Source organism: Phalacrocorax carbo, chromosome 6 (genome assembly GCF_963921805.1).
Source record: "Phalacrocorax carbo chromosome 6, bPhaCar2.1, whole genome shotgun sequence".
Taxonomy (NCBI): domain Eukaryota; kingdom Metazoa; phylum Chordata; class Aves; order Suliformes; family Phalacrocoracidae; genus Phalacrocorax; species Phalacrocorax carbo.
Genome location: NC_087518.1, coordinates 14,860,313 through 14,876,678, shown reverse-complemented (window position 1 = coordinate 14,876,678; position 16,366 = coordinate 14,860,313). Strand labels below are relative to the sequence as shown.

The 16,366-nt window shown below is 35.3% G+C and overlaps 1 protein-coding gene across 9 annotated transcripts in view; it reads right to left on the bottom strand.

The window, feature by feature from the left end:
* Positions 1-16,366, bottom strand: part of DNAH12 (dynein axonemal heavy chain 12) — a 76,859-nt gene that overhangs the window by 25,277 nt on the left and 35,216 nt on the right. For 8 of the 9 annotated variants that reach the window (XR_010373322.1, XR_010373323.1, XR_010373324.1 and 5 more), the window contains 14 exons: positions 15,673-15,792; positions 14,678-14,866; positions 13,841-13,992; positions 12,434-12,572; positions 12,181-12,347; positions 10,948-11,203; positions 8,511-8,810; positions 7,145-7,323; positions 5,335-5,527; positions 5,084-5,245; positions 3,061-3,255; positions 2,108-2,241; positions 1,631-1,793; positions 1,093-1,173 (listed from right to left, as the gene is read on the bottom strand). Coding sequence is in view for 6 of the 9 variants with exons in the window: in XM_064453846.1 (XP_064309916.1) it covers positions 1,093-1,173; positions 1,631-1,793; positions 2,108-2,241; positions 3,061-3,255; positions 5,084-5,245; positions 5,335-5,527; positions 7,145-7,323; positions 8,511-8,810; positions 10,948-11,203; positions 12,181-12,347; positions 12,434-12,572; positions 13,841-13,992; positions 14,678-14,866; positions 15,673-15,792 (2,430 nt within the window). In the remaining 3 variants the exon portion in view is untranslated. The remainder of the gene's footprint in view (positions 1-1,092; positions 1,174-1,630; positions 1,794-2,107; positions 2,242-3,060; positions 3,256-5,083; positions 5,246-5,334; positions 5,528-7,144; positions 7,324-8,510; positions 8,811-10,947; positions 11,204-12,180; positions 12,348-12,433; positions 12,573-13,840; positions 13,993-14,677; positions 14,867-15,672; positions 15,793-16,366) is intronic. The other variant, XM_064453848.1, reaches the window with a different exon arrangement.

Sequence of the window (16,366 nt, the reverse complement as noted above, 5' to 3'; positions counted from 1 at the left end):
AGAAAAAATCTAGGTATGTCAATATTTTAATGTATTTTTAATTATCTTAAGGGAATAATTTGTTTCTTAGCATAACGCAACATCATCATGGAGCTTTAACAGTAGATAAACTGCATAAAGTCAGATTACTGACAGTAAAAGCTATTTAAAATACATTTGAAGTTCAAGAGACAAGAAACTCTTCATGTTGTGCATCAGGCTGTAACTAAAAAATTACTAGCTTTTATAGTGAGCTTTCATAGCTCCATAGTCTATAACATTGACTACTGAATTTTATTTTTTTTCAGCAATGAGTCAAGCCTTCATCCAAGTACTCCCTTTTCAGTTCTACATAAGTGACATCTAGTTTTCTTAGAGGTTTGTAACAGTAGGTAGAAGAGATACCACTGTATCTGTAAAAACCCTTACAAATCAGAAGCAACTGCATAAAAACATTCATCAAAGCTTGCTTTATTTGTAAAGCAACTCTAACACACTAGGTAAGTGTATTTTCACAAATTGGACTTTTCAAAACCACTTAGGAGATTTAGTGGGATGTAGGGACCAATTTCTATGAAGTTAATCCTTTTTAGGATCCTTTCAAAAATCAAGCGTATAATCCCTGTGCATGCAAAGACAGACTGTAGAAAACTGTCCCTATTATTTTGTATTTGTGGCTTTTGCAATGTTTATGAATGATCTTGGGAAATCCAGTCTAACCATGAAAGTTCCTCTGAGATCCTTCAGCATGCAGCTTAGGCAAGGACTGTATATACAGAGTCTGTATCTTACATAAAGAACACAATTTTCTTCCAGTTCTAAGGATATAAGCATAAATAGTGGCAATTTTCACAACACTGCAAACCCCAGCAAACAAGAATTGAGCTCAAAAACCTGAACTCAACTCTTATTTTCTGAAAGTCACATATCAGCAACCTTATACAGACATATTCTTTAGAATGTATCTACAGTCTGCTGAAATACTAAAGTAGAAGTACACTGTATGATTAAGATTCCTTGTTCAAAGCTAATTATTACGCAGATGAAATTGTAGATCCCAAGTATACACATACTTACATTAAAAACCACGAACTTATATTTGTATAACTCTACCTTCATCATGTTTGCATTATCCAATTTAGCCTCTTCCAGTCTGGGCTGCAGCTGAACGAGTTCTCGTTTCATCTCACCAACCTATACGTATGCAAAAGAAACAGGTAGGATTCAGAAGTGCCAAGAATAATTTCCAACAATTTCTAAGAGCTAGATTTTACCTAATGACTAATTTATTGATAGAAGGAAATAACATTCAGTTTCAAACCAAAACACTTCAGAGACTTATTTTTATCTCATACGTACAATCTCTAATTTTAAGAACTACGTTCGCTTATAGTCACCTGTTAACCACTTAGGAAAGGGAAGCTCTGTTCATATGCTGCTTTGCAATACATGCTTAGAGGCCTGTGGCCTCTAGCACAACTGCTATGAATGTAGGAAAGAAAAGGCAAAATAACTTTTTTATAGTTTTACTGTTGAAGACTGAGCTAAACTAAATCTGAAATAATGCTTGTGACTGAAAAGGTCTTTTCCAGGAAAAGACCTGCTTTTGCCAAACATTTCGTATTTTCAGTTCCATTTTGTTCTGACTCACTTGTGATTCAGCAAAAGCTAGTTTATCTAGTCCATTCACGTATTTCTTCTTGGCTTTCCTTACAGCGTCTCGTTTCTGAGTAAGAAGTTTCCGAAATGCAGCAATAAGCTCAAGATAAGAAGTAGGAGTAACGTAATTATGGCGTCCCAGACTTTGCAAGAACCTATTAAACAAAAGAGTACCTTTAAGTTTTGTTTTCTTTTTTAGTCTAACTATTGTTAGCGGAAGTTATGTAACTGAAAAATAAGAGTAAACAGTTTTGACAATTTTGCATATTTTTATGCAGACAGATAGTATACATTAACTTTTAAGACAGAAATGAGTAGTAATGGAACTCAATCATTTACTGTTTTGTTGTTTCTTCCAAAAGTTCAACTTCTGAGCTCTCTGTTGCTCAATTTACTACTTTCAACAGCATATTTTCCGTCTTAATATTTCTATAAATTACTGAGTTGTTTTCAAAAGAAACAGACTGACCTTACAGAGAGTGACAAAACTGAAGTATGAAAATATTTACAGATGGGCACAACTTCCCGACGCTCAGTGTCTGTGAGCTGAAGTGTTTCTAGGAACTTATTAGCCACACGTTCAAGGGCATCTTCAGGCCACGGCTGAGGGAGAAGTGAGGAGAGAAGCTTTTGTAAAATTCAGCTGCTAGCAGTCTTCACACTTTAAAAAACAACTTCTACCATTCAAAACAGCAGAACGAGACACACTAGTCCTAACTACGTCTCAAGAACAACAAATTGATATAAGGGTTAGATCAGGCAGCAAGGTCACTACCTGTGCAATCTCTTCTGGCAACTCCTGGCTGACCTTCTAGTTAAAAGCTACATATTGCCATTCTTTCCAAACATTTCTGTGTCTATGTCATCCTTTGGCAGAAAAATTAATTGAGATCAGCAACAGGCCAAGCTATAGATCTAATTGCACTATACTGAGAGTAACATCGCTTACATTAAGGATTGTCAAGTACAGCAATCTTCCAAGTTTTATTCTGTTATAAAGATTTACTGGTAAACAACAAGATTTATATGCGCTAGTTATTCCCATGATGCAAGACCTGCTTAACAGGCAGCAGAACTTAAGTTCATTTTACAACGACATTCAATTGGTTTCTCTAGTCCTTTAAAACATACATGTTACGTAATAAAATGACAAATTACCATCACCAAACTGAGACTATTCACTACTTCAGAAATACAAAATTTGTAGCAACAAATTTTAAGTTTACTTGTAGAAATACTGAGATTGCACGCCAAAGAGCTCCCAAACTACTACAAAAAATGCCTTTGCTGTTTCAAAATTTTGAAAAACATGCAGTACGCCTACACAGAAGACAAGAGAAAAATCTAATGAGACTTAAAAATATAGATTGTTAGGAAACTGAAGTAGCTTGTTGAGGAAACAATATAAATTTTTCCACATACCTGGAACCAATCAATAGTACAGCAGTTGATGAGTGACGGAAACTGTCTCAGACGATTGCGGAAAGCATCTCCAATTGGGCTGAATGCTACCACAATATGGAGATTTTCTTTGCAGCAGTTCACAAAAAATGCAAACAAGGCCAAGGGACTGAGTTCTTCATGTTTATTGCCAGCCTGAACTGTTGCACGAACACCCTTAGGAATAATACATAGGGTAAAAACTGATATATAATTTCTCATTAAGCACTTCTGAAGTCCTACAGCAATCCTCTTAATGATAGTATCATCGTGAAATGAAATTTTTTATTGATAAATTAAACAGGTAGAATAAACTAGAAAAACAGAACAAGTAGTAAATATTATTTGAGAATAGGATTACAATATTTATTTGTGACCCTGGCAACACATTCAAGAAATAATCATCTGATGCTTTGAGCAACTGAGAATACGTCAGAATAAAAACTAAAAATCCATCCCAAGATGAGCTCCAGACAGATAAGACACATCACAAAGAGAGTTAAGACACATTCTGAATAATCAGAATTTGTAATTAGCCCCTCAAGAAATAAAGAACCAAAGCCTTCTAATGATAAACGCAACTATCGGGCTTGATTAAAATCAGTCTTCAGTCTCTTAGAGTTTTAGGAGCCACAAACAGATGAGGCAATTTACTACTTTTATTACAAAAAGCCATTATCACAAAAGCAAATGTTTTTCTCATCACCTACATTTCAGTGCCATGTAAGTCCCCTAAACAACATTTCAAGACATTAACTTACTAAGAACTTTTAAAGCTTTAATATTATACTAAAATATGCTGTATTTACTCAATTGGAGAGGAAGATTTAAGGTTTCAAACATCAAAACATACTCCACTCATTCATTTACCAAAACCAGTAAGCTCTCAAAACAAGAAAAAACCTCGAGATTTGAAACTAAAAGAATACTTCATAAAAGTATTATCCTCCATTAACAATCCATGAAACACTATAAACCCTTGAAACTCAAATTATTCTTCCACAAAAGCATGTATATGCACACATATATATTGTGCATATATGCATGACAATCCCGCAATTAAAATAAATTACAAAAATCTGTTTAGATGCAACAGAGTAAAAGTGGAAATATTTTGATGGAGCAGATGTAAATGAGTAAAAACCAACTTCGCTCCAGTTGGCATATTATGGATAGCTACCAAGTTCTAGCATACACCGAGTATTTTTGTACAAACTCTAAAATTGTAGAAGAGCCACATTATCTTAATATTGTTATTATATACCTGGCCAGAATGAAACAGTAATAGAGGAAGATTATTAGAACTATAATCTAACTTCTTTGCGAAATACATGGAATGCTGGTATCAACATGCTCCATAACTTAAGCACAAGAAAAACCAAAGCAGTAACATTTATCAAGTGATAGAGCCATTTCAGTAAAGAACAGTTGTGCATGTACTAAGAACCACTTTGAATGTCAACTAGAAGCATACCTAAGTAATTTATTAGTAAACATACCAGAGAGACATATGAGGACAGCACAGCATACAATTCCAAATATTGTTAGCTAACATTAAGTTTCCAACTTGATATATATGAAGATTGATGCCTCTCCCTGGTAACTGCTATATTGAAAATCCAAGCCTGATTTTAGTGCTAGTTTAGTTAGTGTTTAGTTACTGTTTTCCCAAAAAATGTCTCTGTCCTTAACTGATCAATGAAAACATTATGACATATGTTCTTCTTCTGCACCGTACCCTGGAAAAAATAATTATGGCCATGGGGCATTTGTGAACAGTCAACGATCCCTATGGGCACAACTTAATAAGTTTGTGGACACAATGCCAGGTCAGAATTAAAGCTAGTAGTAGGCATAAGCTGCTCCGTAAGTTTACTAGTAACTGCCTGAGTTATCTAAGATCTCAGAAGTAGTAATGGAATTAAGTGCATATATCCACACTTCACACTGAACTGATAAAATAGCTTAAAAGGGAAGTGATGTTAAAGAGAATTTTTACAGATACCTCTATAATTTCTTGTTTTTCATCTGCTGCAAAAAGATTGGGTACCTCCCCAGTGTTGAGGACACTGTCAACATCTTCTAAAAAGCTTTCTTCTTTAATTTGTGCATCTGTGATTATAAATACAGTTTTCAAGCCTTTTACACCTGCATTCTTCAGAAGACTCTAAAAAGGCAAGACAGTTAAAATACTGTACATTCCAAAATATCCTTCCTCAAAATTAAGTCAAAATGCAGACAGTTATTAATACTCACTTTCAGATCTTCTCTCCACTCACTTGTACCATAGGTCTTAGAAATCTCTGGTTGAAAAACACACATTTTTCCCATAAATGCTGCTAGACGAGTCAAAGACTGACGTCCACTTCCTCCCATTCCAACCAACAAAGCATTACCACCTGGCTGCTTCAGAATACGGCTTACACGAGACAAATGTTCCAACACATACCTGTATTTGAAATGTGCTGATTACCAGAATGGCAAAAATACATATACATTTATGCACCTATAAATCTGTGAAACAAGTATAGAAGTAGCATCTCCAAAACAAATTTCTGAAGGTGGCGTGGGGTGGTAGGGGGAAGAGGAAGAAAGGGAGTGGGTATGCACCATGAAATAAAACAAAACTCACAGCTCTTCTTTCATACGACTACCAGTATTTAGCTACATTACATATGACTACAAATTGCTGAAAGGAACCGGCAGTGGTGAGAACAGGAGCACTATATGGATAAAGGTGTCAAAGAAAAAGAAAACCAACAGAAATTCTCTACTTATTAATCATAACAGCATTACTGGTTTTACCTTTCTTGAAATATAACAGTTTAAATACTATTTAAAGGAAAAACTGGGAAAAAAATGGGTCATATCAACAAACTATCCTTCACGCTGCCTCTGACAGTGTTTTATAACTTACATGTGAAATCGGTATTGAAACAACACCTTCAGAAAGAGTATCTGCACAATACTGAGAGTCCTATCTATTGTGGAAACACAAGCATAGTTTATCTTGGAATATGCAGCAAGGTCTACAGGAGATGGCCTGTTTAAGCACAGGGCATGGGTAGTTAATGTAAGCTGAGAAGCAGTTAAAAATGGTCTCAAAAAAAGGTTAAAGCATTTCAAAGAAGATAAATTCTTGTTTATTTTGATTGGTTAGAAAAGTAAGGGAGTCAAATCCAGATGTCATCCATGAGACTGGGCTCCAAGGGTACAGTCAGACATGCTCTTCTGGCTGCTGTTCAGTGAGGTAACTGGGATATTGCTTCTACACTTAGGAAGCGGCCTCTGATCAGAGGCTGCCAGATCTCCAAACTCCCAGCACAGTTGTATATACAGGTACTCACAAATCCAGCTTGTCAAAATGACCTAGGCTGAAATAAACTGCTATTAGAAGTGTTTAAACTAACCCAAATCACCTTCACAAAGCAGCTATGTGTCAGGTTACACTGGCACACATGAAGGGGCAGTAACCTCTAGCAACAGGGAGGAAGAAGGGGTTGTGAACTCCTAATCTGTCTCAGTTGTAGGTCTGCCTGATCACAAGTCAAGGTAACAATAGCAGCCTGCAGAGTCTAAAATTCCACAAGGTTAGATGCAGCATGAGGCTGGGTACATGACCCAGAGTGGGTCATGGCTGTGCTGTATAACAACAGAGCAGACAGATGGCTATGAATGTGCTATATCTCACTCACAACCTTTGAATCCTTGTCCTTGGTGGAATCAAAGTCCAGTGACTGCAGGCAAAACTAAAATCCATTTTCACTGGTAACAGAGGCCTAGCAGCAGTAGAGCACCCACCTGATTTGGTGCACAATGTTTCTTTAACAACCAAAGAATATATTCAGAGTCACTTAGGAGAAAAACTTCTCATTATTTACTTTTGGGCAGAAAAAGCAGGAACTTAAGAGAAAAATCAGTTTACTTCCATCCAAAAAGGTGTAACACCACACACACTTTTGTGGACGAATACAGGTGAGAAGATGTGCAAAAAACACAGCCCACAAAATTGGATATACAGACTTATCAACTACTGATTAAAGCTCTTAATACAGATTGTATGCACCTGAAAACTACAAGGTTCATTCTTGTTTTGTGGGTTCGGTTATATTCATCCAGACACTGCTCCACAACATCACCGAAAATCTGAATGCTTGGAATTTCAACATAAAGTCTTTCATCTCCCTCAAGTTCTGGAATCATATAGTCACCAAAAAGCAAACTTCTCATGTTTTCTTCCATTACCTATGGTAAATGTTCAACATATTATGAAGTCAAGTTTAATATTTAATGAACATACTCCTCACTGGAATTTTAGAAAACAAAGGAGAATTTAGGCAAATACTCAAGACATGAAAACAAGCACACTGAAATATTTTGACTCACAGACAACACCCACCACAAAATTCTCTATTTCCCATATTAAACGATATTCTTAATTTGTTCTTGGAACAGAGTTGGCTCAAATAGATATTGACAGTCTCATAATCATGACCTTCAGATTACACCAAATTTATACAGATATGTTTAGCAATTTTCAACGTATTACAAAACGGATAATTAAGACCACAAAGTTATTTCTTTTATACATCATTGAAATGACAGGAGAAGAAAAAAAGAAAAACAGAAAAGAAGGAAGACAGGGCATACAGTATAACATGATTATACAATATTTTAAACACTAAAATTTCATTAAAATTACAGAATACTGTTTACCACACAGTAACTCAGCCATGGGCTAAATTTAAAAAGGGAATATTTCTTTATCCTGTAAATCAGGTCTCCAGAAGTCCATTTAAGAGTATTTATAAATATATTTCTCCTTGCAGGCTCAGTACTATGTGCAGATCCCAGCCGCTTTTGCAGTAGTCATTTATAAATTGCTCTGATTGTTTCTATTATCTTATCTCCCATTGCCCAAAGATTCAGTATGTGCTGCTACATCTCCAAGAAAAGATGTGACAGAATTTTTTCTGAAAAGTTGCTCTGCAGACCTACTAATTGGATCCTTTATTTCTATATGCAGACATCTAGGATCTTAATAGAACACTACACTTGATAAATTGAATTTCATAAGATAGAAAAACCTAGCGGTTTTGGGGTAAAAAAATAGTGCAACATTTTTTCAGATTTAATTGAATAGTAAAACAAAGATTTATTTCTTATCATATACACAATATTCTTTTCCATAAAAGTAGTAAGTTTACCCACATTGTAAATGAAATATTTTTTTGAAAATTTGTTTATGTACAACAGTTAAACCCTTCCAAACATTTTTACTCCTTTTTTTCCCCAAAGAAGCCATTTTACCAAATTCAACTCAAATTTTCAAGCATATTTGATCCAAAATTTCAGCTGTGATTGAGAAACTTTCTAGTCCTAAATTTGAAATGAAAGCAATTGTTTTGCAACAGGTTAAACGTGATACTCACAGGTGTGTTCCCTTGCTTCAGGTGTGCAAAAACCAAATCAAATGCTTCTTTGAAATGTTCTTTCACAATATCTTTTGTTAAATTGAACAACCAGGCTTTATCATTGTCTTCCACTAGACGGTCATAGAAGACACGAAATACCTCATGTACAAACAGTCGAATCATTACGTGTTTGCTTTCAACCGATTTTCTCTTAATGAGCAAGCAGCCATGGATAACACGTGAAAAGTCACGCAGGTTGAATGTATAATGAGATTTGGCTGGTGTCGGCAAAAGATTTTTGATGGCTTTCTTATACACCTTAAGATAATAACAAGAAGCACAAAATCAACAAAACAGTAACACCAACTATATTATAATAAATCTTAAATGTCTTCAAAAAATTTATTTCTCCAAGAAAAACATTTCACAGCTAATAAATTGTAATAATGTCTGAAGATCTTGAAGTTGCCTGAATATATCAGATACGCTTTATGCAGTTCTGGAACACACATGTACTACTAACATAATCGCAAATGGGAAAGTAATTGTAGTAAGTGTAAAGAAATCTGCTGTAGGACCAGGAATGCCACTGAAATCTCTTGACTTCCTTTAATTATATGAAATCCTCCTTCAAGTGAAGGACAGAATGATACGTAATGGTAGCTTCCTAGATTTTCAGTTTTTAAAATCTATTTGTTTGCATATCTACAAATTACTCAAACAAAAAAAGAGTCAAAAATGCTGAAGGAGTAGGCAGATAAAGAAAAGTGCTTTTTGACTGTGTTTTGCTCTAATCTGGAACGCATCAGCTGTTGTTAGCTCATGCTGTTATGACAGAAATGGAGTAATTTCTCAGTACATTGCACATAAGTAACATGCTGAAGCGAATGCTGACAGAGAAAACTTAATCTGTTGCTGTATACTCATAGGTGAGGACAATTATCAAACATCAACCCGCTAAAAAGCATATGGTAAAATCAAGTGTTACAGGCTTGACTATATCCATGGTATTGAGTACACATTTCATCTGTTGTCCCAAGTCCAAAGCCAATTCCAAAGCCCAGTTCTACTTTAATCTTGGGAGTTGGAGGGTATTACTTAACAGGATGAAAATTCATGTTAGAACACCTTCTGTAGCAGGCAAATGAGTAAGAGTCTAACAGTATAAATAAAATTTGATGCAGTCTGATAAGAAATACCTGCATGACTGTATTAGAAGACAACACTCTGAAATTGGTCTAAGACATGTCCTGACAAAACGGAATGTTTTAAATATGTAGTCAAATACATTCAAATCCCTAGTAGCTGCTACCATTATTTTCTGTTTAAAGAAGCAAAACTTGTGAATTTCTTGCTAATCACCTTTTTGTTTCTTTTGGAAGGATTAATCGAGCCTACAAAAAGATTTCTAGTGGCAGTAGTCAGTCAGCCTTGTGATTCATATATTGAATGTATTATCTAACAATAGTTCTGAAATACTAGCTCTGCAAATCCTTGGAATGAGATGGATTTGGTCTTGAATATGTCCTTGGATACAAGCAGAACTAGTGGAAAAGTCTGAGAAAGGCCTCAGTTCTGCAGTAAAAGGAAGTCACATCCCCTGTGAAACTTCAGCCATTTCATTTTGCCTTTGAAGCTGATCAGATTTTCTGTCAAAATTTTTCATTGGTCAAATACTAGCTACCTAATGCATTTCCATGATGAATACTTATGGTAGGCAATAGATTGCTTCATACTGCTAATGATTTCTGCTACATAAGCCAGCAAAGTTATACTTTGATAATATGCCAGTAACTTAATGCTCCTTTGCAAAAATGTCACAAATTGCCATTCCTTTTTTTATGTGCATGGTACATTGCAAATGTGATACTCGCTGAAATCTGTAACATGGAACTTCACAAAATATTTAGAAATTTGATACAACAGGGCCTAACTGCTTTCAGTTTCACAAGATTTCAGTGGTCTTTTGTCATACTGGGGTCAGACTGTACAAAGCTGCATGTTCATGTTAGCTCCCTTACTCTGCTGTGATGTGTCCATAATTAGCATGAACACTGGGAGAGGAAGGAGGAAAGTGGAGAAGGTGATTTCTTCATTCTTAGTCTTTGAGAGAAGGAGTTTTGGGAGGGTTGGAATTGACATTTTCATTTTCTCTTTGCATCTGACAGATTCCCATGCCTGTCTGACCCTGAAGAGATTCCAGTCTCATCTACTTGACATCACGTGGACAGGTACCACAGAGCTCATGCTAACACAAATTCAAAGACAATTTTCTTAGAATAAGACGGTTACTGCAACAATAAAACTAGGACAATTTTGTCAAAGCAGATTAGGCTGTATATTAAAAATAGTAAGGACAAAATATCTAAAATCTCTACCAATTAAATTATTACAGAACCAGTGGAACTTTCCTGATAAATTAAAGGAAACTTCCATTAAGGCATTTGCCTCTTACCTCTAAGGTGGCAGTGACAATTTGATTTCCAGTTGTGAAGAACTCAGAAGAAAATCCACTAGCCCGTAGGTAGAAAGCTACTACAGTGGAGAAGATGCGGACCAGTGTTTCATCGCTAAAAGAATTGATAGTGCAAATGTTGAAGTGTCGCAAAAATCGAGGTGTAACAGGATTCCTCCCACCGCCTGGGGGCCCCATTGCAGCAAGTAATTGCACATCAACAAGCGTAATTTTAGATGTGTCCTTTAAATCATACCTTCAAAATAAATTGCAATGTGACATTTAGGTAGTTACAGATATAACATATTTGTTACAGCTTAGATGCATCTATATTACAGAGTACTCTCTGCATGCATATGTACTTAAAAATATAATATTATAGACTACATTTTTAATATGTATTTTATATATGTAAAAAAAAACCCCACAAAACAACAAAATAAAACAAACAAAAGCCCCCAAGAACAACTAGCTTTATAAATATGTCCCAGTTAATCTCAACATACCATGCTGGCCTGAGACTGGTATTTAAAACTGTAAAGTGGCAAGATATATTACCAGTATTCAAGAGCAAAAAATATTTGAGCCTGGAATCACGAAAGTAGCAGTATTTGAGAAGTGCCTGGAATCAGTGAATAATTCAGGCTGGAAGGGACCTCAAGAGACCACCTGTTCAAATCTAAGCAGAGCCAAAAACCTCAAAAGCAGGGAAGACCTTAAGCTTATTTTTCTTCATGCCTTTCTCTGATTTTATTATTGTTTTAAAAAATAATTTTGAAATGTTAAAAAAAAATTGTGACCTGGCATGACAGTAAAAACCAATGCAATGAGTAAAATAAAAATTTTTATATAAAGTGCCAATTCACTCTGAGTAGGAAGAGAAACAAAAGAAACAAGGAACTGCAGTAGAAAAATAAAACTAATTAAAAATGCAGGCATATAAAAATCCAGGTGTAAAAGAATTATTTTATTTATATATACAAATACTGCTGAAGTTCAGCAATAAAACCTTCTAAAAAAACCCAAAATGAATCTGATGATCAATTTCCTAAATTGAAAAGTCACTTAAAGAGCAACACAGAGTTGGTTCAACTTTAAATAATATATTGTTATATAAACCAAAGCTATCTTAACATGTACAAAGCATGTTTTGGAAGTAAAATTCAAATGAATAAATAATTATAACAGAAAATGCAGAAACAAGAAAGTTTTAATTATATTTCAAATAATTACCAAAATCCATGGTCAAAGAACTGTCTTAAAAGTTCTATAGGAGGCTGTGCACCATACTTCTCCAAAGCAGGCATATTCATATCATCTACAAAAATAACACACTTTTTTCCCATTGGAGGACCAAAGACTCCTTTGCGCCTCTTGTCCAGCCTGGCCATAATAATGTTCTACAACGCAGACAGGAATATTCAAAACATAGATTAAATATTCATACATGTTATCTTTTTGAAACATAACTATCAATTCTACTAACCTGGGTCTGATTTGCACTGGTTCGAGCTGAAAAATTAATGAAGAAGGGAAAGTAGCGCTCCTTTTCCAAATGGTTCATTAACTTGTCCTTGACATACACAGATTTCCCAGTACCCGTTGGTCCCACTAAAAGCAGTGGTCTTCATAAAAAAAAGAAATAAAGCACACAGACTGCAGAATTCTAATAAACTATAAACTAATTGTAATTAGAAGTCAAAGGTTTTACTAACTTGCCCTGCTTGTTCTACCTCTAAAAACTTTACATGCCTTAGAAGAAACTAAAAGGTTTTAACATACTCATATAACCCTCAATTTTAGTTTGCTCCCACTAACAAGAAAAATGGGACACAGAAAAAGAGACATTTCTCATACCCTCATTCTGCTGGCTTTGGAGTACGTATGAACACACATGGGAGTTAAATTTCTCCCTATCGGGCTTGCAGTAATTCAAAATTCATAAACATTTCAGCCTTGAAATCTAACCTGAGGCTGTTTTATATTTCATTCTCTTATATGACCTGACCATAGCTAATATAATTGATTTTGATTTGGTTTCATCTGGGATAGAGTTAATTTTCTTCCTAGTAGCTGGTACAGTGCTGTGTTTTGGATCCAGTATGAGAATAATGTTGATAACACACTGATGTTGTTTGTTGTTGCCAAGTGGTGCTTACACTAGTCAAGGACTTTTCGGCTTCCCTTGCTCTGCCAGGTGCACAAGAAGCTGGGAGGAAGCATGGCCAGGACAGCCGACCCAAAGTGGCCAAGGGGACATTCCGTACCATATAGTGTCATGCTCGGTATATAAGCTGGAGGAGCTTGCCAGGGGGAGGGGACCACTGCTCCAGAACTGGCTGGGCATTGGTTGGTGGGTAGTGAGCCACTGTGTCATGCATCACTTGCTTTGTATATTCTTTTATCATTATTATGATTTTCCCTTCCTTTTCTGCCCTATTGAACTGTCTTTATCGCAACCCACGAATTTTACTTTTCCTCCTCTTCCGATTCTCTCCCCCATCCCGCTGCAGGGTGTGTGGGGGCGTGAGCGCACGGCTGTGTGGTGTTTAGCTGTCTGCCGACTTAAATCACAACATATGACTAACCAAAGAGAAAAAAAGAGAAAAATTTCATTACCAAGGAAGAAAGAGGGTACAAAACCTCTGTGCTGTCATAACAGTATCATCAGAATAAGCACTCTAAAACTGGATTACAATAAGACTTCAAAAAAAAAAACCAAACCCAAAATAGACTTAAATGCAACAAATTGCATTTTTTTGTAGTAAATGTCTATTTTTAACAGGCCAAATAAACTTTGAGTGCTTGATAAAAACAATGAAATCAATGGAAGGAATAAGAGATATTTCTACCTATGACCAGTATTGCAGAAACTTGCACTGAAGTAACTTACTTTCCATGAGTAATGAATAGCTCTATCAAATAGGTATATCGGACTGTATCCATAGTTGGGACTATAATATCTTGAATCTTCACGTTTTTATCACTGTAATTAATATTTTTAACAAATCCATTCCAATGAACCCAACATCCTCTGCCTTTCAGCTAGGAAGAAATACACATGGTAAAATACAATGGTGTTACTTTACATATGGAAGGTTTTCTCCACTACTTCACTTTTGAAAAATGAAAATGATGAATTTTAATAAGTTAATAAATATTAACTGTTTCAGAAGTTTGTCTTTAGTTTGCTTTATCTCACTAATAAAGTGTTAAAGTACATACCTAAGCCTAGCCTCCTTTCTTTTCTAAAATATTTTGTTTAGCCAAAACAAACAAATCCATACAAAAACCCAACAGAAGAACATATGCAAAAATTAAAAAGCATAGTTATAATGTAACATTCCTAATGGATACTATAAACAAAATTGTAATATAAGCAAACTGCCTATGGCCTCAATATCCTGCTTTCCTCCTATACAGTCCACATCTTTCAGTCTATATGAAAGGAGATTTGAGTTCAGCTTAGGTTTAGCTACAGAGTAACTATAATGTGGCAACACTGTAAATACACGTGATGCCTACATCTTGGGATTTTCTTAAAAAAAATTGGTCAGCACATTAGTATTCAAAAAAGAAAAAAAGAAAAATGCAATGTGGGATTTAATCCAATACCAACACTACAATATCCAACAAGCTTTGTGAAGTTAAAATACCCATCTAGCTGTAATTTCCTTCCATTCAGACTATAAGAATCTACTTCAATCAACACAGAAGCAATTAATCATACCTCATACATGTAGTCATAGACCAAGCCTCTCTCTTCAAAGGGACACTCCCATTTTCCCACACTTGTCGGTACAGGATTTATTCCAGATTTCCCAGCCAAAGTTTCCCTCAAGAAATTATCAAAAATTATCCTGCTGTCACCATCACAAGTTCCACCAATGGACCAGATTATGGCAAAAGCAAAGCAACCCTGCAAGGGCAAAAAGATGAGCAACCGTCTAAAAAGTTGACATATTTTATAAACCTTGTACAGTCTGATTACTGATTAACAAACTAATTCTGAAATATACTGTTAAGCAGATAGGTGTTACAGGTTACCCTTGAATAGAACTGGTCTAAAGGGATTTAAAAATCTGATTAAAGACAGAGCAAACTAAAAACCTTTTCAAGGGTGTGGGGGAGAGAGATGACCAAAAAAAATACAAGGGCCACTGACTAAAGCATTATGTCACATGACAAAGGTGGAGGAAGAGTTCAGTCATGTGGTCTCAGGACTTTCTAATAGCAAACCAGGATCTAGGAATTTTCTAATTCAATTTTAAAGAAATACTTTTATATTCTGTCTTCTTCAGTTTTTCATAAGAACAGTCATATAAGGTCAGACAGAGCATCCAACTAATATAACTCAGAAAACACTCTTCCTGAGGAAAGGTTGCTCAAACAAGCCAATCAGTATTACATGAACACTTATTTCCTTCAAGGGAAACAAGACACTTTGCTTTAACTAATTACTTGGCTAGCTAAAAAGTGCATTTAACAAAAACGCTATTTATCCCCATTAATTGGAAAAAGTAAAATATTTAATCATATTTGTTACTTCTAAGACTTCTGTCTTGTCTGGGCATTTCCAAGGTTTGTGGGGAGGGAGCAAGGAGGCAGCGAAATCATTTCACACGTCTCTTATCCCAAATTAAAGTTGTTTTGATTAGTCCAGTTATTTTTCAAGACCAGCATACGCAGAAACAGATACACATTTTTGTACATGTTAAAACAAACCATAATCCAGGCACGGATGTTTCTGTTGGTGGGATCTTCTTGCACAGTTTGACAAATCAACATTTCAAAAAGCCGTGTAAGAGCTACTACAACATTGGTATTGCTTGTAGGTACCAGTTCCTATGAGATACAAAAGGATGGGTATTATACTTTGCACATTCAGTTAGTTTATCTTTTGGAACTAAATGATAGCTAATTAGCTAATTATTTTAATTCTGTACAAATATTTAAAGGCAAGTTCTACCCTGACTTCTATTCAAAAGATCATTTGCCCTCCTTTATCTTTGAAACATGAAGACACTTAGCTTGTTAACCATATTCATGGCTACCATGTGACCACTGCAATCATACATCTTAAAACAAAAACCTCCACGGAAGTAACTACAGCAATACATAAGCAAAAGCCTAAAGCACTCTGTCAGAGTGTTTGCAAGGAACTACATGTATGTTTCCCTTAACACTTAAAAAACAGTACTTCCCTATTCAACATGACATCTTTAAAGAAAATATATGCACAAAATTATCTCAGGAAGACTTTAAATACTTACTTTACTTTTGAAAAAAACAAGGTGAAAACTATGATCAACTATGTCTGTCTTAACATTCTAATTTTCCAAACTGGACCCAAGACTTACCCTTCTCAAAACAACAGGAGGCTGCTGCATATTCATTCTAATTGTGCTTGTCATGAGAG